This window comes from Ochotona princeps, chromosome 9 (genome assembly GCF_030435755.1).
Source record: "Ochotona princeps isolate mOchPri1 chromosome 9, mOchPri1.hap1, whole genome shotgun sequence".
In the NCBI taxonomy this organism is placed as follows: domain Eukaryota; kingdom Metazoa; phylum Chordata; class Mammalia; order Lagomorpha; family Ochotonidae; genus Ochotona; species Ochotona princeps.
The window spans coordinates 77,563,740-77,581,116 of record NC_080840.1 but is presented as its reverse complement, the minus strand read 5'-3'; the positions used below and the strand labels follow the sequence as shown (position 1 = coordinate 77,581,116).

Here is a 17,377-nt window from a genome sequence, read left to right as displayed (position 1 = left end):
TTATTTTGATTTTAAAGGCGATCTACAGAGAGGAAGAGAAATAGAGAGGAAGACCCTTTGTCCAATGATTACTCCTCAAATAACCATAACAGCCAGACCTGAGCGATCCAAAGTCAGGAGCCAGGAGCTCTTCCAGGTCTCCTGCTTCGGTGCAGGGTCCCAAGGACTTGGGCCATGCTCGACTGCCCTCCGCGGCCACAAGAAGGGAGATGGATGGGAAGCAGGGCCGCCGGGATTAGAACCAGCGACCATATAGGATCCTGATATGTGCAAAGTGAGGACTTTAATCACTATGTTATCACACCGGGCCCAAAATAAATACATCTTTTTAAAAGCTGCTTTATTTTTATTTGAAAGGCAGAGTTTCCTAGAGGACAGAGAGAAAAGTCCACTGGTGCACTCCCCGGATAGCAACGGCCTGAGCTGAGCCCACGTACTACTTCCCTATTTCAGTGTATTCTGAGAGTTGGTATTCTGGAATGGAAATTATTTGCATCTCTAAGTTGTTGCACATGGATAATGTAGTGCAGTTCTCATGGTCATTTCAACTCTCTGAGAAAGGATTCGAACCCAGAGGAGGTTACCCTAGTGGTAGACCTGTATCACGGGCATTCTCACACATCTCATTTCTTTGCAGAAGCCCCTGAATTAAGGAGCATTTCCCTCTTACAGAGCCTAGAATGCTGAGCTCTGGAAAGATCAAGTTGTTTCATCATCTAATAGATGGCAGACAGAAGCCTACAGCTGTAGAAATCTTACAAGCCATACCATCTCTCACTTGCTCCCCAGTGAGTTCATTTCCAGTAGTTGTGAATCTGTAGGGTATTCTTTTTAAGATTTATTTATTTTATTGGAAAATCAGATTTACAGAGAGAAGAGACAAAGCTCTTCCATCTGTTGCTTACTCCCCAAATGGCCACAGTGGCCAGAACTGAGCCAGTCTAGAGCCAGGAGCCTCCTGCAGGTCTCCCACATGGGTCCAGGTTACAAGGCTTTGGGCCATCCTCTCCTGCATTCCTAGGCCATAAGCAGGAAGCTGGGTAGCAGGTGGATCAGCTGGGCATGAACAAGCACCCATACAGGATGCTACACTAGGAGGTGAAGGAATATCCAGTTGAGCCATTGGGCCAGAGCTGCATCTGCAGATTTCCAGAAATGACTGTTTCTTGGAAAGGCTGAGTGAGACAGAGCTCAAAGCCCCTGTTTTGTGGCTTTACCAGGCAGAGTGACAGAAGGAGGGAGACACAGATTGCCATCTGCTGCTTCGTTTCCATCTGGCTGCAGCGGCTGGGCCAGGCAGGCCGGCTGAAGCCACAAGCTCTTCTGGGTCTTCCATGTAACTAGTGATTTGTTATATAAAAGCTACATTAACCTTTGGAGATTGTGTTAGTTTTGTTTGCACCCATTTTTAGATTTCCTTACTGTTTTTAGTCATTTCTCATTTGCTTTTCTATTTTCAGGTTAAAAAATGTCTGTAAATACTATTAACCATAAATAATGATCAGCAATGTATACATAATCATGATTTTCTTTTTTTTTAAAGATTTATTTTATTTTATTACAAAGTCAGATATACAGAGAGGAGGAGAGACAGAGAGGAAGATCTTCCGTCCGATGATTCACTCCCCAAGTGAGCCGCAACGGGCCAGTGCGCGCCGATCTGATGCCAGGAACCAGGAACCTCTTCCAGGTCTCCCACGCGGGTGCAGTGTCCCAATGAACTGGGCCGTCCTCGACTGCTTTCCCAGGCCACAAGCAGGGAGCTGGATGGAAAATGGAGCTGCCGGGATTAGATCCGGTGCACATATGGGATCCAGGTGCGTTCAAGGCGAGGACTTTAGCCGCTAGCCACGCTGCCGGGCCCCCCAACCCCCATTCTGAGGTCCAGGATTGTGTGTCCCAGCCTGGTGTTCCCCACATCCACACATATCTTTAAAAAATAGAAATAGGTAACTTTGCTGGCATACTGGTATAGTTCATACAGATTTGGCATTATCCAGCCCCAGAGTGCCCACCACCCACTGGCTCTTTTGCTGCTGGCAATAGAACACTGCCTAGGTACAATGCAAGCTAGCCAGTTGCCTGCAGTTTAGAGTTAGGATACTTTTAAAAGGTGTTTATACATCATAGATGAAATAGCATGTCATTAACTTATGGAAGACTGTGCCTAGTAAGAAAATTGAGCTGAAAGCCAACAGAGGAGGTAAAATAGAATGCTAAAATCTCACCCCATGGAAGTCAGAAAAGGAGAAGAACTCAGCGAGACAGAGAGAAAAGAAGGAGTCTGCTAAGACTGATTCTCGGCTGCATCAGTGACTGTGTGCAGGTGTGGATCAACATCACCATCTTAAAGACAAAAACAAGCATTTTCAAGATGGCCAAATAGAGGAGTTCAGCACTTACCTCCACCAAGAAGACCCAAATCAGCCACATGTCAAGGTTGAGTGCCAAGGGGCAGTAACGGGACAGTGGGTACAGGGCAGGACACCAAGACACAGCAGCACAGAAGAGGGGAATAAAATCCAGGAAGGCAGCCCCAGAGCCAGTGGGATTCCCTCCCACAGGGGAAAGGCCGAGCAAGGGAGCACCAGCAGAGCCCAACAATGTGAACCCCCAAAGTGGGCAACACCTGCCCAACAGCAATCCAGTCAGCACAGACCAGAAGCTTGGTAAGGAGGGCTCCCTTGGAAACATAGCAGCTTTGCTCCAGAGAAGTGGGGCACATGTCCTTTCCTGGCCCTCAGAGCGTGCAGGCTGAGGCAGGGAGGTGCCATTTACAGGAAGGAGGCACTGGTAGAAGCCATGCTATGCTAAGACAGAAGCCTCGGTGTATCTTTCTCTCATAAGCCCCACAAACAGCCCTGCATGAGGAAGACTGAGGCTCAGGGGTCAAAAGGAGCAGGGGTGACCCTAGCATCACTGCTCACACAGCTGCTGCACATCTCAGTCCAAGGAACCTAGAAGTAGGGGTGCCTGCCCTTTTGTACTCTCGGATCATCCCCTGCCCCCTTTACCACTTCCCCTGACCACTCAAGGCATCACTCATTGCTGCTGAAACATGTACATACTGACACTCGGGGGTCCTATGTCCTGTACAATTTCCCCTCTGAGACCCAAAGCTGTTTCTGGAGTAGGGACACCAAGACACAGGTTTTAGACTAGGGTCTGAGCACACATTAGAGTGTGTCCATGTTCTGGACAATGCACCTTTGGGAGGGGAGATGTACAGTCACGCTTGATGCTGCACCTAGCTAACTAATAACAGCAGTACAGCAAAGGGCCAGCAGGGACTGGCAGTGTGGTGCAGCCGCTTAAGCCACCACCTGTGATGTCTGCACCCCATAAGAGCAGGAGTTTGTGTCCTGGCTGCTCCACTTGCCATCCAGCTGCCTGCTAATGTGCCTGGGAAAGCAGCAGGCAACAAACAGCCCAAGACCTTGGGATCTTGCAGCCATGGAGGAGTCTTGCCCAGAATTCCCAGTGCCTGGCTATGTACAAACTCAGCCACTTGGGGAGTGTTCCTTCAAACAAGTAATATTGAAAAAAAACAGGCAGGGTTCTGGCCCAAGATTCCATGCTTTCACTAGCGCAGCATTTGGACTTGCTAGGGATCCTAACCCATGGTTTCTGTGCCTCACTCAGGTCCAGCTTTGGTCCTAAGAGATCCAGCCTTTCCCACAGAAATTGGTAAGTTCTTTGTTTGTTTGTTTGTTTATTTGTTTGTTTGTTTCCATTGGAAAGGCATATATAGAGAGGAGATACAGAGAACCATCTTTCATGTGCTAGTTCACTCCCCAAATGGCCACAATGCCTGAGACTGACCTGATCCAAAGCCAGTAGCTTCTTCTGTGTCTCCCATGCAGATGCAGGTTCCCAGGGCTTTGAGCCTTCCTCTACTTTTTTCCCAGGCCACAAGCAGGGAGCCAGATGGGAAGTGGAGCAGCCAGAATACAAACCAGCACCCACAGACAATCCTAGTGGATGCAACGCGAGGATTTAACCTCTAGGGTATTGCATCAGGCCCAGAAGTTGGCAAGTTTCTAGGCCCCTGCAAGGCTACCTCTTGCCTACAGCTTCCGGGCTCCAGTTAAAGATTCAGTACCCACAGACTGGCTCTGCGCCCCCTGATCCCACTTCAGCACATGGCCCATGCAGAGTGCCTGGGAATACTTCCTGTTCTGTTGCAGCACCACATTTCCCCTCAAATCCATCTACTCAGAAAGCATCTGGGGAACCTGCCTCTCCCAGTCAGCATTAGTGACTTTGGGAGTCTGTGAGCTCACCCTTGTCCTTGAGTCACTGCTGATCTCAAGTCGTGTTTGCTGGAAGCCTGTATGCCAGGGGCACCTGCTACAGGGGCACCTGCTATACCAGCAGGAACTGTTCACAAAACCTGAGAAGCTCCTCACTCCAATACTTCCCTCAGGAAATCACTGGAGACCTGTATGTATCACAGGGTTCCCAGCAACTACACTGGCCCACAGCCTCACCCCAGATGAGCATAATAGCACTTCCAGAAATCAAAACGTGAGGACAAACAGATGAAATGCCTGCTGAAGAATTCAAAGGGGAGGCTGATGCTGTGGGTTACAACGGGTTAAGTCACTGTGTGTGAGGCTGGCATTGTGGGGGTCTGGAGGAAATTCCTGACTGTTGGGGCTCAGCTCTGACCGCCATGGCCATCTGGAGAACCAATCAGTGAGTGGAAGATCTCAATAATCATTCTTTCCGTCTTACTCTCTTTCAAATAAATCAGTGACTCCTCAGAAAACAGTCAAAGACATCAATATGAGGTTATTTAAACAGACAGAAGAGAATACCAGCAGACAGTTAAACAAAATTCAATAATCAGTATATGGTTTGAATAAGAAATTCAGCAAAGAGAATGAGACTGAAAAGGAGTGAATAGAAATATTAAAAATGGAAGAACTCAATAAGACAAATTAAAATATGCAAATGTTGGGCCTAGTGTTGTAGCACCAAGGATCAGGCAGTCACTTGCAATGCAGGCATCCCATACGGGCACCAGGTCAAGTCTTGGCTACCTAGCCTATGTACTTGGCAAAGCAACGGAACATGACTTGGGAGATCCAACGGAAACTCCGGGCTCTTGGTTCTGGCCTAGCCCAGCCCTGGCCATTGTGGACATATGGGGAATGAATCAACATATAGGAGACATCTCTCTTTAAGCTTCTCCCTCTCTGTGTAATTTTTCAAATAAAATCAACAAATTTTTCAGAAAAACAGGGCCTGGTGCCGTGGTCTAGTGGCTAAATTCCTCGCCTTCATTGTTCCAGGATCCCATATGGGTGCTGGTTCTAATCCCAGCAGCCCCACTTCCCATCCAGTAGAATCCCCTGCTGCCCCCACCAAGCTTCCCCGGGTCTCACATGTACTGGTGGGTGCTGCAGCCGGTCTGGCATGTTCTGCCTCACCTCGGCATTTGTTGGCTGGTGCTGTAGCCTGGCCTGGCATGGTTTGTACCCATTTCCAGCTCATGCAGGTGGGCAGTGCCACCCAGCCCAGCCTAGCTAGCCCTCAGTCGCAGCCCTAAATGTGAACTGGTAGGTACTGTCGCCTGACTCAGCCTGTCCTGCACCCTGTCCTGGTTCTCAGATCTGCCAGTGGGTGCCAAGAACTGGCCCAGCATGGCCTGCCCCCATATCTGAGCCACAGGTGTACTGGTGGGTACTGTAATCGGGCCTGGTCTGGGCTGCTCCCTGCCCTGGTTCTTGTGCTTACCTGCAGGGACTGTGTCCTGACAGGTGTTCCCGAAGCTCCTCTATCAGGTCTCCTCCAAGTTCTTTCAGAAAAGCAGAAATTACGCCATCACAAGTGTGTTCTCAAGTACTCGGAAGTGTCCTGGGTTGAAGATAAGATTAGTTTTGCAGTTAGGTGATGATACATTAGGAGACTGTAAACCATTTTGGAACAGGAAAAAATCGAAATAGTGGCAGACTATCCATACTTACTGTATGATTAGATGAGAGTGTAATATGAAACAAAAGTTAGGAGAAGTTGAATTTGAAAAAGAAAATCTAAGGGAGTTACTTTGGGATGAAACCATCATCCTCACTGCTAACACTCTCCTTAGGGATCCCCACAAATGAATCATTGCAACTTAGGAACTCCAAATGCATGGAGTATCTTCGTGCATCAATGAAAAACGTCCTCAGCTAAGACGAATTAAAAAAAAAATCTTTCCAAAGCAGCTGGAAGATGGCCCCAGTGCTTGGGCCCCTACCACCCTCAAGGCAGACCCTGATGAAGTTCCTGACTTGGGCCTGGTCCAGCCCTGATCTTTGAGCCATCTGGGGAACCACAGGGCAGCTGGAAAGATTTGTGTGTCTCTCCTGCTCTCTCTGCCATTCTTGCCAACAAGTACCTGGTCAACTTCTGCAGAGACAGCGCCGTTCCTGGCTCCCCAGCAGGTGGCGCCCCGCGCCCTGGCCGCACGCCCGCTGCGTCCCGCCGGCAGCACAGAGGCTCGCGCGGCCCGGGAGCGCGCACGGCCGGAGCTCGGGCGGCTGGCAGGCGGGCTGGCGCCGGTGGCGTCGGGCGGCAGCAGGGCCCATGTGGAAGCTACTCCCGGCCGCGGGCCCAGCCCGAGGTAAGGACAGAGAAGGGACAGAGGGCCCGGGTTCTGGGGAGCGGCCGCCGCGGGGAAGGAGGTGTGGGAGCGCCGCTTCCGGTGCGGTGCCCTTACCTTCCGGGGCAGGGGGCAGTGGGCACGGGAAGGAAAGCCGGGGTCTGGCGGGCGCGTGGTGGTCCCGGCTGCGCCGTGGCGGGGAAGGCCGCTGTCCCCGGCCCTGGGGCGTGGGCGTGGGCGGGTGGACGCCCGGCCGTGTCCCGCGCTGTGCAGTGGCCGGTGGGCCCCCGGCGCTGTGCAGTGGGCATGGGCGGTGGGCGGCTGGCCCTGCGCTGAGCCCTGGCTGAGGAGGCTGAGGAGAAACAGGTGCACCGAGCAGCTTCCTGTGGTCTCAGACGCGTTCCCGTGCTGTCAGCAAGAGGGGGTGGCCCAGACTTTTTCTGTTTGAGAAAGAGAGACAAGAATCTTGCATCTCCGAGTTCACTGGCCTAGATGTGTCCAACACTGGGGCTGGCCAGGCCCGAGCCAGGAACCCCGGGATGCAAGGGCCTCAGTTGCTGTCTGTCAGAGTGCGCCTTGGCGGTGCTGGGACTGAAGCCCCTGCACAAACCTGGGATGCTGGTGTCCCAGGGGAGCTGCCCCAAAAGCCAGGCATTCACCCCGCCCCTTTGTTGTGTGTCTGCACTTCTCTAGGAGAAGTTGCTAGTTGCCTGCCTGCTGTTTGTGGTCCTTATTGGCTGATCAAAGGGTGAGCCGGTAAAGCCATGATAGCCTGTGTGCTCAGGGTGTTGACATTGTGATTGGGAAAAGGGTCTGCAGAGAGGCAGTGTTGACTGGCTATGTAAGAGGTTTAAAGAAAAGAAAAGTTAGGAACTCTTTGTTTCATTTGAATGAGAGCAGGAAATACAGAGAAGTCCTCCATTCTCGGGATGGCCTGCATGGCCAGAGCTGGACCAGTGCAAAGCTGGGAGCCAGAAGCTTCGTCTCGTCTCCCATGTGGATACAGGGGTGCAGGACGTTTGGTCGTGCTCCACTGCTCTCCCAGCCACAAGCAGAGAGCTGGATGGGAAGTGGAGCAGCTTGGGGTTGAACCAGTGTCCACATGGGATGCCGGTGCTGCAGACTGAGAATTAATATGATCTGGTCCCTGAAGGACTTTTGTAAACACCAATACAGGCATCCCTATGAACTTGGACCAGTGCAAGGACAGACCATAAAGATTTCAGTTTTTCTCATGACTCTCAGGGTTCCTGTGGATGTGTGGACAGAAGACAGACCTGAGACAAATTGAGTTTGGCACAGCACACCTGAGGAAAGGATTCCTGAATCAGGATGTGGACGAAGCCAGTGGAGATTGGGAGAGCAGTACCCAACAGTCCAGCAGATAGTAGGAGGTGACTTCCAGAAGCAGCCAGATTGGTTAGTTGCAGCTCACTGGTGGCCTGCACTGAGTGTGCAGTGAGAAGGCATTTGCCCTGTAGGACCTGGTCTGAGTAGGTGACAAGCTGAGACTTAGCCATCTGTTACGGGGATAGCACTGCTAAGGGTGGACATTTGGCACTGTGTAGCAGGGCTAGCCTGGCAGTCCTGTTCAGCCCTGTCTCCACTGTTGGCTAAAGTGCATCCTTGGGCACAGCTCAGAGTTGAGTTACTGCCACCTGTGGGCAGATCTAGTTTGAGTCCTGTGCCCAGATACCAGGGATGTTTGGGCAGTGAGTCAGAATGTGTATCCCTGTCCCCCAAATAAGTAAAGTATTGTAAAGTAAGAATTTAAAACCAAAGAATAGGGGCTGGTATGATGGCTCAACTGGCTAATCCTCTGCTGTTAGCACTAGCATCGCATATGGCCACCACTCCTACTCCCAGCTGCTCCACTTCTATCCAGCTCCTTTCTTGTGGCCTGGAAAAGCAGTCCAGGACGACCCAAAGCCTTGGGCCCTACACTCAACATGAGAGACCTGGAAGAAGCTCCTATCTCCTGGTTTCAGATTGGCTCAGCTCCGGTGTTGTGGCCATTTGGGGAGTGAACTGTTGGATGGAAGCTCCAATCAAGTTCATATTGGGACTTGACTTAGGATTTCAGTAAATGTATAATTTGGGAAAGCATTAATTCCTTTCACTGTTGTTCCTCCTGGAGAGAAATGGTATGCCCTTGCATGAATGTAGGTGATCTTTTGTTATTCCTCAATAGGGTTTAATAGAAAATGTGAGTTTAACTTATGTGAAACTGATTCATATTTAAATAGCAAACTAAATGTTTTCTTGAAATATCATGAGTTTTATCCTATATAATGTACACATGTATGTATATGTGTTTGTGTCTCTTTATTTTATTTCTCTTAGAACCGTACAGACTTTTGACTGGCACTGAGTACATCGTTGGAAGGAAAAACTGTGCTATACTAATTGAAGATGATCAGTCTATCAGTCGAAATCATGCAGTGTTAACCGCTCATTTTGCTGTGACCGACTTGGTATGTTCCTGATTGTATTTTGCTAGCTTGCAGTGAGAGTTGAAATCACAGTATATTGCCTTGATGTGAGAGAGAGCTGTTTGAGCATTTTATGCTTTTGTTTTAGTGACTTAGAAACTTGGAGAAAGTAGGTTGTATTTGTGTTTGTTTACTTAACAAGCATTGAATGTTCCCTGGTGAGAGTTACTGGGCTTAGCTGTGATGCATTCATGATGCTTGCTCTTCAAGAGAGTATGTGACTGATGGACACAAACTCTGGGTGTGTAAAGGAGGCTCCGCAGTGGGAATGACGGTGTTCCCGGGAAGACAACTGTTGCTTCTGATCCACAGCTCTTTTGAATGGCTTGGAATGTATTTGTTAGCTTTCACCAGAACCACGGGTGATGAGAGTAAACATATATGAATAAATATGTTCAAAATAATCGTGGTAGTAACAAGAAAGTAAGCAGTTAGCTGGAACAAATGTGACAAATGCACAAATGATGGATTGTTTACTGGCATTTAGGTTTTGTGTCTATTTGTGTTGTAGAAAAGCATTATTATAGAAGTTCCTATAGAAAAAGTAAAATTATTACCAAAAGTCAGAACCTCTAGGCTTTATGCCTTGTTTTCATTCGCCCAGTGTTTACCATGTGCTTTTGATAATGTAAACAAAACAAAATGAAAACTTAGGACTGAAGCTGACATGGTATGCATGAGGCAAACTGCTGCCAATCGTCAAATTCTCCAGTGTGTGAAATGGAAGGATTGGGAAATTTACAGAAATAAAGAAAAATGTGTGTTCCAAGAGTTGTAATTCTGAAGTTCAGAGGTTTTCTTAAAGGGAGATATTTATGTTAATTCCTAATGAGTCCTTTGAAGGCAGCCAAAACAGTAGCTGTCATTCCCTCTGGTGGCAGGAGATCCAGCTGTTTCCTTGTTTTGCCCTTTTCAAAAGTTATCAAATGTCTCCCGTCTCCCCCTGGATTGTATGTACTTGAGCTGTAAAAGACTTGTAATTACTTATCTAATTTTCAGAGTCAAACTGATGAAATCCCTGTATTGACAATCAAAGATAATTCTAAATATGGTACCTTTGTTAATGAGGAAAAAATGCAAAATAAGCTTCCCCAAACTTTGAAGACAGGGGATAGAGTCACCTTTGGAGTGTTTGAAAGTAAATTCAGGTATGGATTTGTTTATTTAATTTTTGTTGTTCAAGCTTTATTTCAACATGAAAGGCAGATAAACAGAGAGAAGGAGAGACAGAAAGATCTTGCCTTCACTAGTTCACTCCCCAGGTCGCCACAACAGCCAGAACTGGGCCAATCCAAAGCCAGGAACCAGAGCTTCTTCTGAGTCTCCCACATGGCTAAGGAGTCCCACGGCTTTGGGCTGTCCTTGACTGTTTTCTCAGGCCACAAGCAGGGAGCTGGATCCCCAGTTGGGGAGCTGGGGTGTGAACTGTTGCCCACATTGAATCCTGGTGGAAGCTTAGTCTACCAAACGACGGCGCTGGCCCCAAACTTTAAACTATGTTAAAGTAGACAATTTTATTTCACAACAATTGAATTTTAAAGAAAAGATTTAAGGATTATAAGATGACAGTATAATTGACTTCCCATTTAGCACGGCAGTGAATTTTGTGTGGTTGGTGCATTTTGTCGATCATAGGTGGTGGGTGACAGGTGCATAAAAGTTTGTGTTAGTCCCTGTGAGTTGTGATAGGATCCTCGTTTGTTTGATGCTTCATAATTGAAAATACAATGTTGATGTGTTCTTCTTTGGGAACACAAGACTTAGGAGGTAAGAATTTCCTAAGTTACAAATGTATAGTGTGTCAAAATTAAGTTAATAATATGTTGTAAGCTTGAAGTTGTAAAGTACTGTAAATTGTCCTCTCTGTAACTGTGATAACGTAACTTTATTGTCATTCACAGGGTGGAGTATGAGCCTTTGGTTGCTTGTTCTTCTTGTTTAGATGTGTCTGGGAAAACTGCTCTAAATCAAGCTGTATTGCAACTTGGAGGAATCACTGTAAACAGTTGGACAAAAGAATGTACTCACCTTGTCATGATGTCAGTGAAAGTCACCATTAAAGTAAGTTGAACTGTGTTGCCATATTAACACAAGTTCTGGGAGCTTGAGTGTGCTCACCCACAGCCCAGAGTTAGCACCATGTGTCTCTTCTGTCAGATTGTCTTCCTCCTGTCCCTGACATTGTCTCATGGTCTCATGCTCCCTCAGTTAAGCTCTAATCACACCAAGATTTCTTTGATGTATCTTTAATGTCCTGAGATGTATAGATATGTTCCTTCCAAAGATGCTGACTAGTCATTAAAACAGTGATGTATTTTGGTATGTTTTCAGATTTTGCGTTTTCATCAAATTTGATAGATCCAAAGGTAATTGAAGAATGGCATCCAGAGGTGATTTCATTAAACAGGCTGACTGTGCAAAAGATATGTGGGATTGTTTTAGGCTGAAAAGCAATAAATACTTTGATTTTTTTGTTTGAAGATGCTAAAACCTTTAGTTATAATTAATTAAATGGTAGTGTTATGTTCTAATTTATGTATAAATAACTCTTACATGTATACATCTATGTGTATGAAATAGCTGTCAAAGCGAAAGGCTCGCTGCCCAGATTGAACCTGAAGTTAAACGTGTACCATGGGAAAGGTAGCCCTGAGCAAAGATAGTTCCCTCTTGGAAATTTAGGACATTGATTTTATAGCTTCTGCAGCATGACATATCAAAAATACTCATGTTGATAAACTCACAGGCAATAGATTCATAGAACATTTGTAAAACCAAAATTCATATGCCCCATTATGGGACCTTAAGATATTAAGTTACTTAAATGGAATAGGTAATGATACCTGGGTTTAGAAGATGTGAAATAAGGTCACAGATGCTTTGATTGTCCTAGGAGACTTTGCCAAGTCCTCAGAGCTGGACACCTGTAGTAACTGACATGCTAATGCCCACCATTGGAGACACCACCATGGAGTGTGCAGCGCTTCCTCTAGTGTTTCTAACCACTTTTTGCTAAAAAAAAATAAATCTGATCATTATATTATTTTATTTTTTGGTCATCCTTCTCAACTTATATTTAGGCTCATAGGTTTTCTCTTGCTTGTGTTTTGTTTTGTTTAGATTATTGAAGGTTAGAGCCAAAGGGAAACCTGAGGAGTATTTAGTTCAGCTTTTATTTATTTCTTTTTTTTTTAAAGATTTATTTATTTTATTACAAATTCAGATATACAGAGAGGAAGATCTTCCGTCGGATGATTCACTCCCCAAGTGAATCGCAATGGCTGGTGTGTGCCGATCTGAAGCTGGGAACCAGGAACCTCTTCCGGGTCTCCCGTGCAGGTGCAGGGTCCCAAAGCATTGGGCTGTCCTCGACTGTTTTCCCAGGCCACAAGCAGGGAGCTGGATGGGAAGTGGAGGTGCCGGGATTAGAACCGGCGGCCATATGGGATCCCGGGGTGTTCAAGGCGAGGACTTCAGCCGCTAGGCCACGCCGCCGGGCCCAGCTTTTATATTTTGAAGAGCAATTTGAGACTTGGAGCGATTAAGCACTTTGCCCAGAATCGCATGTGTTGGAGTTTTATTCAGTCCTCTGTTGATTGCATTTCACTACTTCCTGTTGGATTTGAATTATCTCATTCACATAGGAAGTTGATACCTGTCAGATTCCAGTCTTTAGAGATGCCCTCAATCTGGTCACTCCTAACACCTGCATTATTGAAAACATCTGTATAAACTGTATAGTTGGATTATTTCCTAGAATATGCCAGATCTTTCTTATTTTAATTGCCTACAGTAGTATTCTCTAGTCCTTTTCTGATTTTGTGGATGTATGTTACTTGAGGCTTATAGCTTGATTCCCGTTAGTTCACGGTTTCTTTCCCTCTTTATGTGTGCATCAGCTTCCACTGAGCCTAACCAGTTGCTCCTTGATTTACTTTGTTGAAGAGGCTTTATTCTATACTCTTACTCCTTCTGAAAGCAGTTAGGCTCCAAAATAATTTCCATGTATTTCATAATGTGTATTGCCTCTGCAGGATGGGTTAGATTTCTTCAGCCTGAAAGTATACTTGTAATATTTTTCAAATTGGAATGCATTTTAAAAGTCTTGATGTTATTCTCCTATCCAAAAGGACTACTGTGTCATAGGCTCCTGATAATTGAGTAGTTCTGGTTTGGGATATAAAACTGAGCAAATATGAATTTCTATTTTACAGATTGTGACTTCATTTATGAACTTAAGGAAAGAAAACAGTTATTAGAAAGGCATCTTTGTCGTTTATAACATCAATTTTTTTCTTTAAAAGAAGCTATCATAATGACTATATATATATCCACTTATATTTTCTTCCTTTTAGACGATTTGTGCACTCATTTGTGGATGCCCTATTGTCAAGCCAGAGTATTTTACTGAATTTCTCAAAGCAGTTCAGTCCAAGAAACAACCTCCACAATTGGAAAGGTATATTTTGTGTTTCTAATTAACAACATATGACTTAGAAAAGATAAGAGCATTGACTTTCGGTGAACTCGCTCTAATTCTAGATGTGATAGTTGCTTGGTTTTTGTGTGTGTGTATGTGTTCCATGATAATGAAATTGTTTCAGTTAGACTGTACAGAAAGAGTACCCCAAATTCTTAATTGGTTATTTCTTAGCTCTGTGAAACAGATGTTAACTGCTAATATATAACAAAAAAGTGTTGAAGGATGGTAAATAGGTCAGCATTGCTCATGTGCCAGTGTTGGGGTCATGGGTGAGGTACGCTTGAAAGTGGGGGTGCAGGAACCCTCTTGGAGAACCACATATTTGGACCTAAATGTTGACAGCACTGAGCATTGCTTTTGTTACCTCATTTCAAAACGAGATCAGCACTGACACAGTTGAGTAGCTCTAGATTAGTAATTACATCTATAAAATCTGAGCACATGGCTTGCTCTCATCCTAATTGCTTGTTGAAAGAAATGTTGATTATTGGTCATTGCAACCAAATGTGTATGATTCATAAGAATTTTGTTTGATTTTGTTGGTACTGTGCCAGATTTGTGAGCCACTAGACTTGGAGATCTATTTATGGATATTGTTAGTGATCTTTAAAGCAGTAAGAATGATTGTTACAAGGGAAAGTATTTGTTATTATTTATTCCAGATTGTATGATCAAAATGCTCAGCGTAACAAAATGGTCAGTGTCTTTAGTCAGTTGCATAGGACAAGAGCTTGTTTACTCAAAATGCACAAATCAGTGAATTGTAGGGTATGTGACAAAATAGATTGTGTGTGTATATATATATATATATATAAATATTTTTTTTTTTCCCCCTGTGGCACAGTGCCGGAGTCCAGCTCCAGCCTGGGTTTCGGAACTCGGGAAGGGTGCGTGGACGAGGCGCAGAAAGAAAGAGACGGACCACCAGAATTCCTTGAAGATAGTGGACTATGCAATAAAGCCGTCCGCTTTATTTATACAGTCAGTCAAACTCTGGCTCAGACTTTTTACGTCATGATCAAATGGGTGTTGCTAAAGATAATTCTGCCCTTTGTCTCACCTAAGGAAAGCTCAACCAGTAACACATACCTCTTGAATCAGCTAAGGGAGGAATGTGTCCGGAGGCAGGACCCAAAAGATCAAAGAGAGAGAGAAAGAATGGGTTTCCCCTATACCTGGGAAGTTAGCACCCTTGATTAGCATATCGTCAATGGGAGAGGAAAGGCTGTGAACAAGTCCCTGCCACCTGGGGATGGGACACCTTTGATTAACATAGCAATGGTGGCAGCTGTAGCAGCAGTAGATAAAAAACCTTTATGCTAGAAGCGAATATCAGTAACATCAACTTCCAAGCTCACACAGATACCATACGTCAACTGTTAACTCCGCAGGGGCAGACAGTGCCTAGGCAGATCACTGAAAACTCAGTGGGGAAGTCCGGCAATGGAAAGCAGGCTGCATTCAGGTGATCAAAACAACGTCCCGCCGGAGCCCTGCTCGGTGGGGAGTTCCTTCGCGGCCTTGCCTGCAATGGAAGCAATGTTTCTCACACCTTCCTGTTTTTCTACATCCATCACACGGACCCCGGCAGCACAGTTTACTTAAAAGATGAAGACACCACAGACACACACTTAGGGCTAGAGTGGCCAGAGAGAGGAATGGCAGGAAAGAGATTTTCTGCTTTAATCTTGTTATCTTGGATGGGGAAGAGAGAGTGCCACTTGCCATTGGCTGGCTTCTTGTGAGCCTGGAAAGAGGGGTGGTACCTAATACCACCCCAAGTCCCAGGTGAGGGGAGGGCCTCCTGGGGAAGGGGCCATTTGATTGACAAGTAGGTAGACCCCATTGCATAAGGTAGGGGAGCTTTGGCTTCCAGTTGGTGATGCTAAGCTTGCTCCTTATATGTCCTGTTTCACTCTCCCACTAAGAGATTTCCAACCCCTTTTCTTAAGGGTTGCTGAAGGATATACATTTGTCTCATCTTCTGTAGCTGCTTCTTACTGATTAGTGTGAAGGTCTTCATGTCCTGGGTTCAGAAAGCTCTCCGTATCTCATCTGATCGCTACATCTCAGGAGCCATAGAAAACTTAGCTGATTCTGTTGGCTGTGTCCATAGGTCACTGTCACTAACTCAGAGAAGTTTCTGGCCTTTTTTGTGTTTGAAGTGGCATCTGAGGACCTGAGCTGGTTTGTAGGAGCAGCCCCACTCATTCGAGTGCACCTGGGCATGCTTCCCTCCTCCGCACTGGAGTCAGCGCAGGCAGCACAGCATGCACTGTGTGTTTCAGCGCTAGCACACACAGCCCATTCTGTGCTCCCTGAGATTGCGGGTCCTGCCGTGTCTGGGACCAACCAGTCCCGAAAGCCTGGGGTTCTTGGTGACACCAGAGGGTGTTGGTGTGGATCTCCCCACGATTACTGCCATGGGTGCGACTGCCTGGAAGCTGTTAGACCCTAACCTGCTGCCCCAAAGCCATCAGTGTGGTCAGATTGTACGTTTACAAGCTTATGTTGTTTCTTATAGAATGACTGGATATTTAAAATGGCCTTAAGTTTAAGGGTGTTAAGCAAGTTAAGAATTTCAAAAGTATTTTTATCAGCATATTGTAGTGTTTGTTACTAATTTTTTTATTTTTTAAGGATTGATTTATTGTTATTGGAAAGACAGATCAGATTTATGGCAAGAGGGAGAGACAGAGACAAAGATCTTCCATCCACTGGTTCACTTCCCAAATGGCTGCAACAGCCAAAGCTGAGCCGATCTGAAACCAGGAGCAAGGAGCTTCTTCTGGGTCTCCCACATGGGCACAGGATCCCAAGGTTTTGGGCCGTCCTCTGCTGATTTCCCAGGCCACCAGCAGGGAGCTGAATGGGAAGTGGAACAACTGGAACAGATATCAGCTCCCATGAGGGATGCCAGTGCTTACAAGACAAGGATTTAACCTCTGAGCCATCAAGCTGGGCCCACTAATTTTATTTTGAGAACAGTAACATAGTGGTTCATGTTCATAAGCATGTCTTATTTTTTTTATTATATTTTGACAATCTTTACATTGTTGATTAGGATAAAAAGTTACAAGGGTTAAAGGGAATATTGAGGAGAAGCTCCACCCAGTCTCCCATCCACCCCAGGTCCCGGATGTAGGACATGCTCTGAGATCCTTGCTCAAGTGGTCCCAGTAGTTCACCAGTTATGCATTGCTGCTAATCTCGCCACTCCAGACACGATGAGGCTGTTGAAGATTGACATAGTCCATCATAGAGTCTACCTTTGTCCAGTGTTTCGCTGGCAACATATAGCTGTGGTAGTTGATTGACCTGTTCTATCTTCTGTCTTTTCTTGGTTAAGGTTCTGAGTCCGCCATTTCGGTTGAGGGGATCCCCAAAGAAACTTTGAGGTGTTGCCAGACCAGAATCCTGTATGTACTAGCAAGTACAGGACCTGGCACAGTCCATCGCCCCGATCAGCTGGTGGTTGCAATTGCTGGTTTGGTTCCATCTTCAGCCCCGACTTCCACTGGAACCAAAGGGTGTTGCAGTCTGTCCTGGTTCTGCTCATCACATACTCCGTCATCACACCAACAACCAGTGGGAGCTGCAGCCTAGTGAGCGCAACCCCCAATTACCCCCACCAGGCCCATCCCTGTCCTAATTTGCCAGCATGTGTAGCAGACTAGTTTAGTCTGCCCCATATTCCATTTGGCTCTCGTAAATGTCGAAGGGTATTGTAGCTTAGTTCCATCGAAGCAGCTCAGCTGTCCAGCCCTCACGGATGTTGTTGAGTTCCTCTCTGTCTAGCCACCCCAGCCCTTG

At 46.2% G+C, this 17,377-nt stretch overlaps 1 protein-coding gene across 3 annotated transcripts in view; it reads left to right on the top strand.

The window, feature by feature from the left end:
• Nucleotides 1-6,403: 6,403 nt before the first annotated feature.
• LOC131481165 (nibrin-like) overlaps nucleotides 6,404-17,377 on the top strand; it is a 37,735-nt gene continuing 26,761 nt past the window's right edge. For all 3 annotated transcript variants that reach the window (XM_058668847.1, XM_058668845.1, XM_058668846.1), the window contains exons 1-5: nucleotides 6,404-6,610; nucleotides 8,933-9,063; nucleotides 10,081-10,229; nucleotides 10,983-11,142; nucleotides 13,437-13,540. In XM_058668847.1, the coding sequence (XP_058524830.1) occupies nucleotides 6,574-6,610; nucleotides 8,933-9,063; nucleotides 10,081-10,229; nucleotides 10,983-11,142; nucleotides 13,437-13,540 (581 nt within the window). In that variant the 5' untranslated portion in view covers nucleotides 6,404-6,573. The remainder of the gene's footprint in view (nucleotides 6,611-8,932; nucleotides 9,064-10,080; nucleotides 10,230-10,982; nucleotides 11,143-13,436; nucleotides 13,541-17,377) is intronic.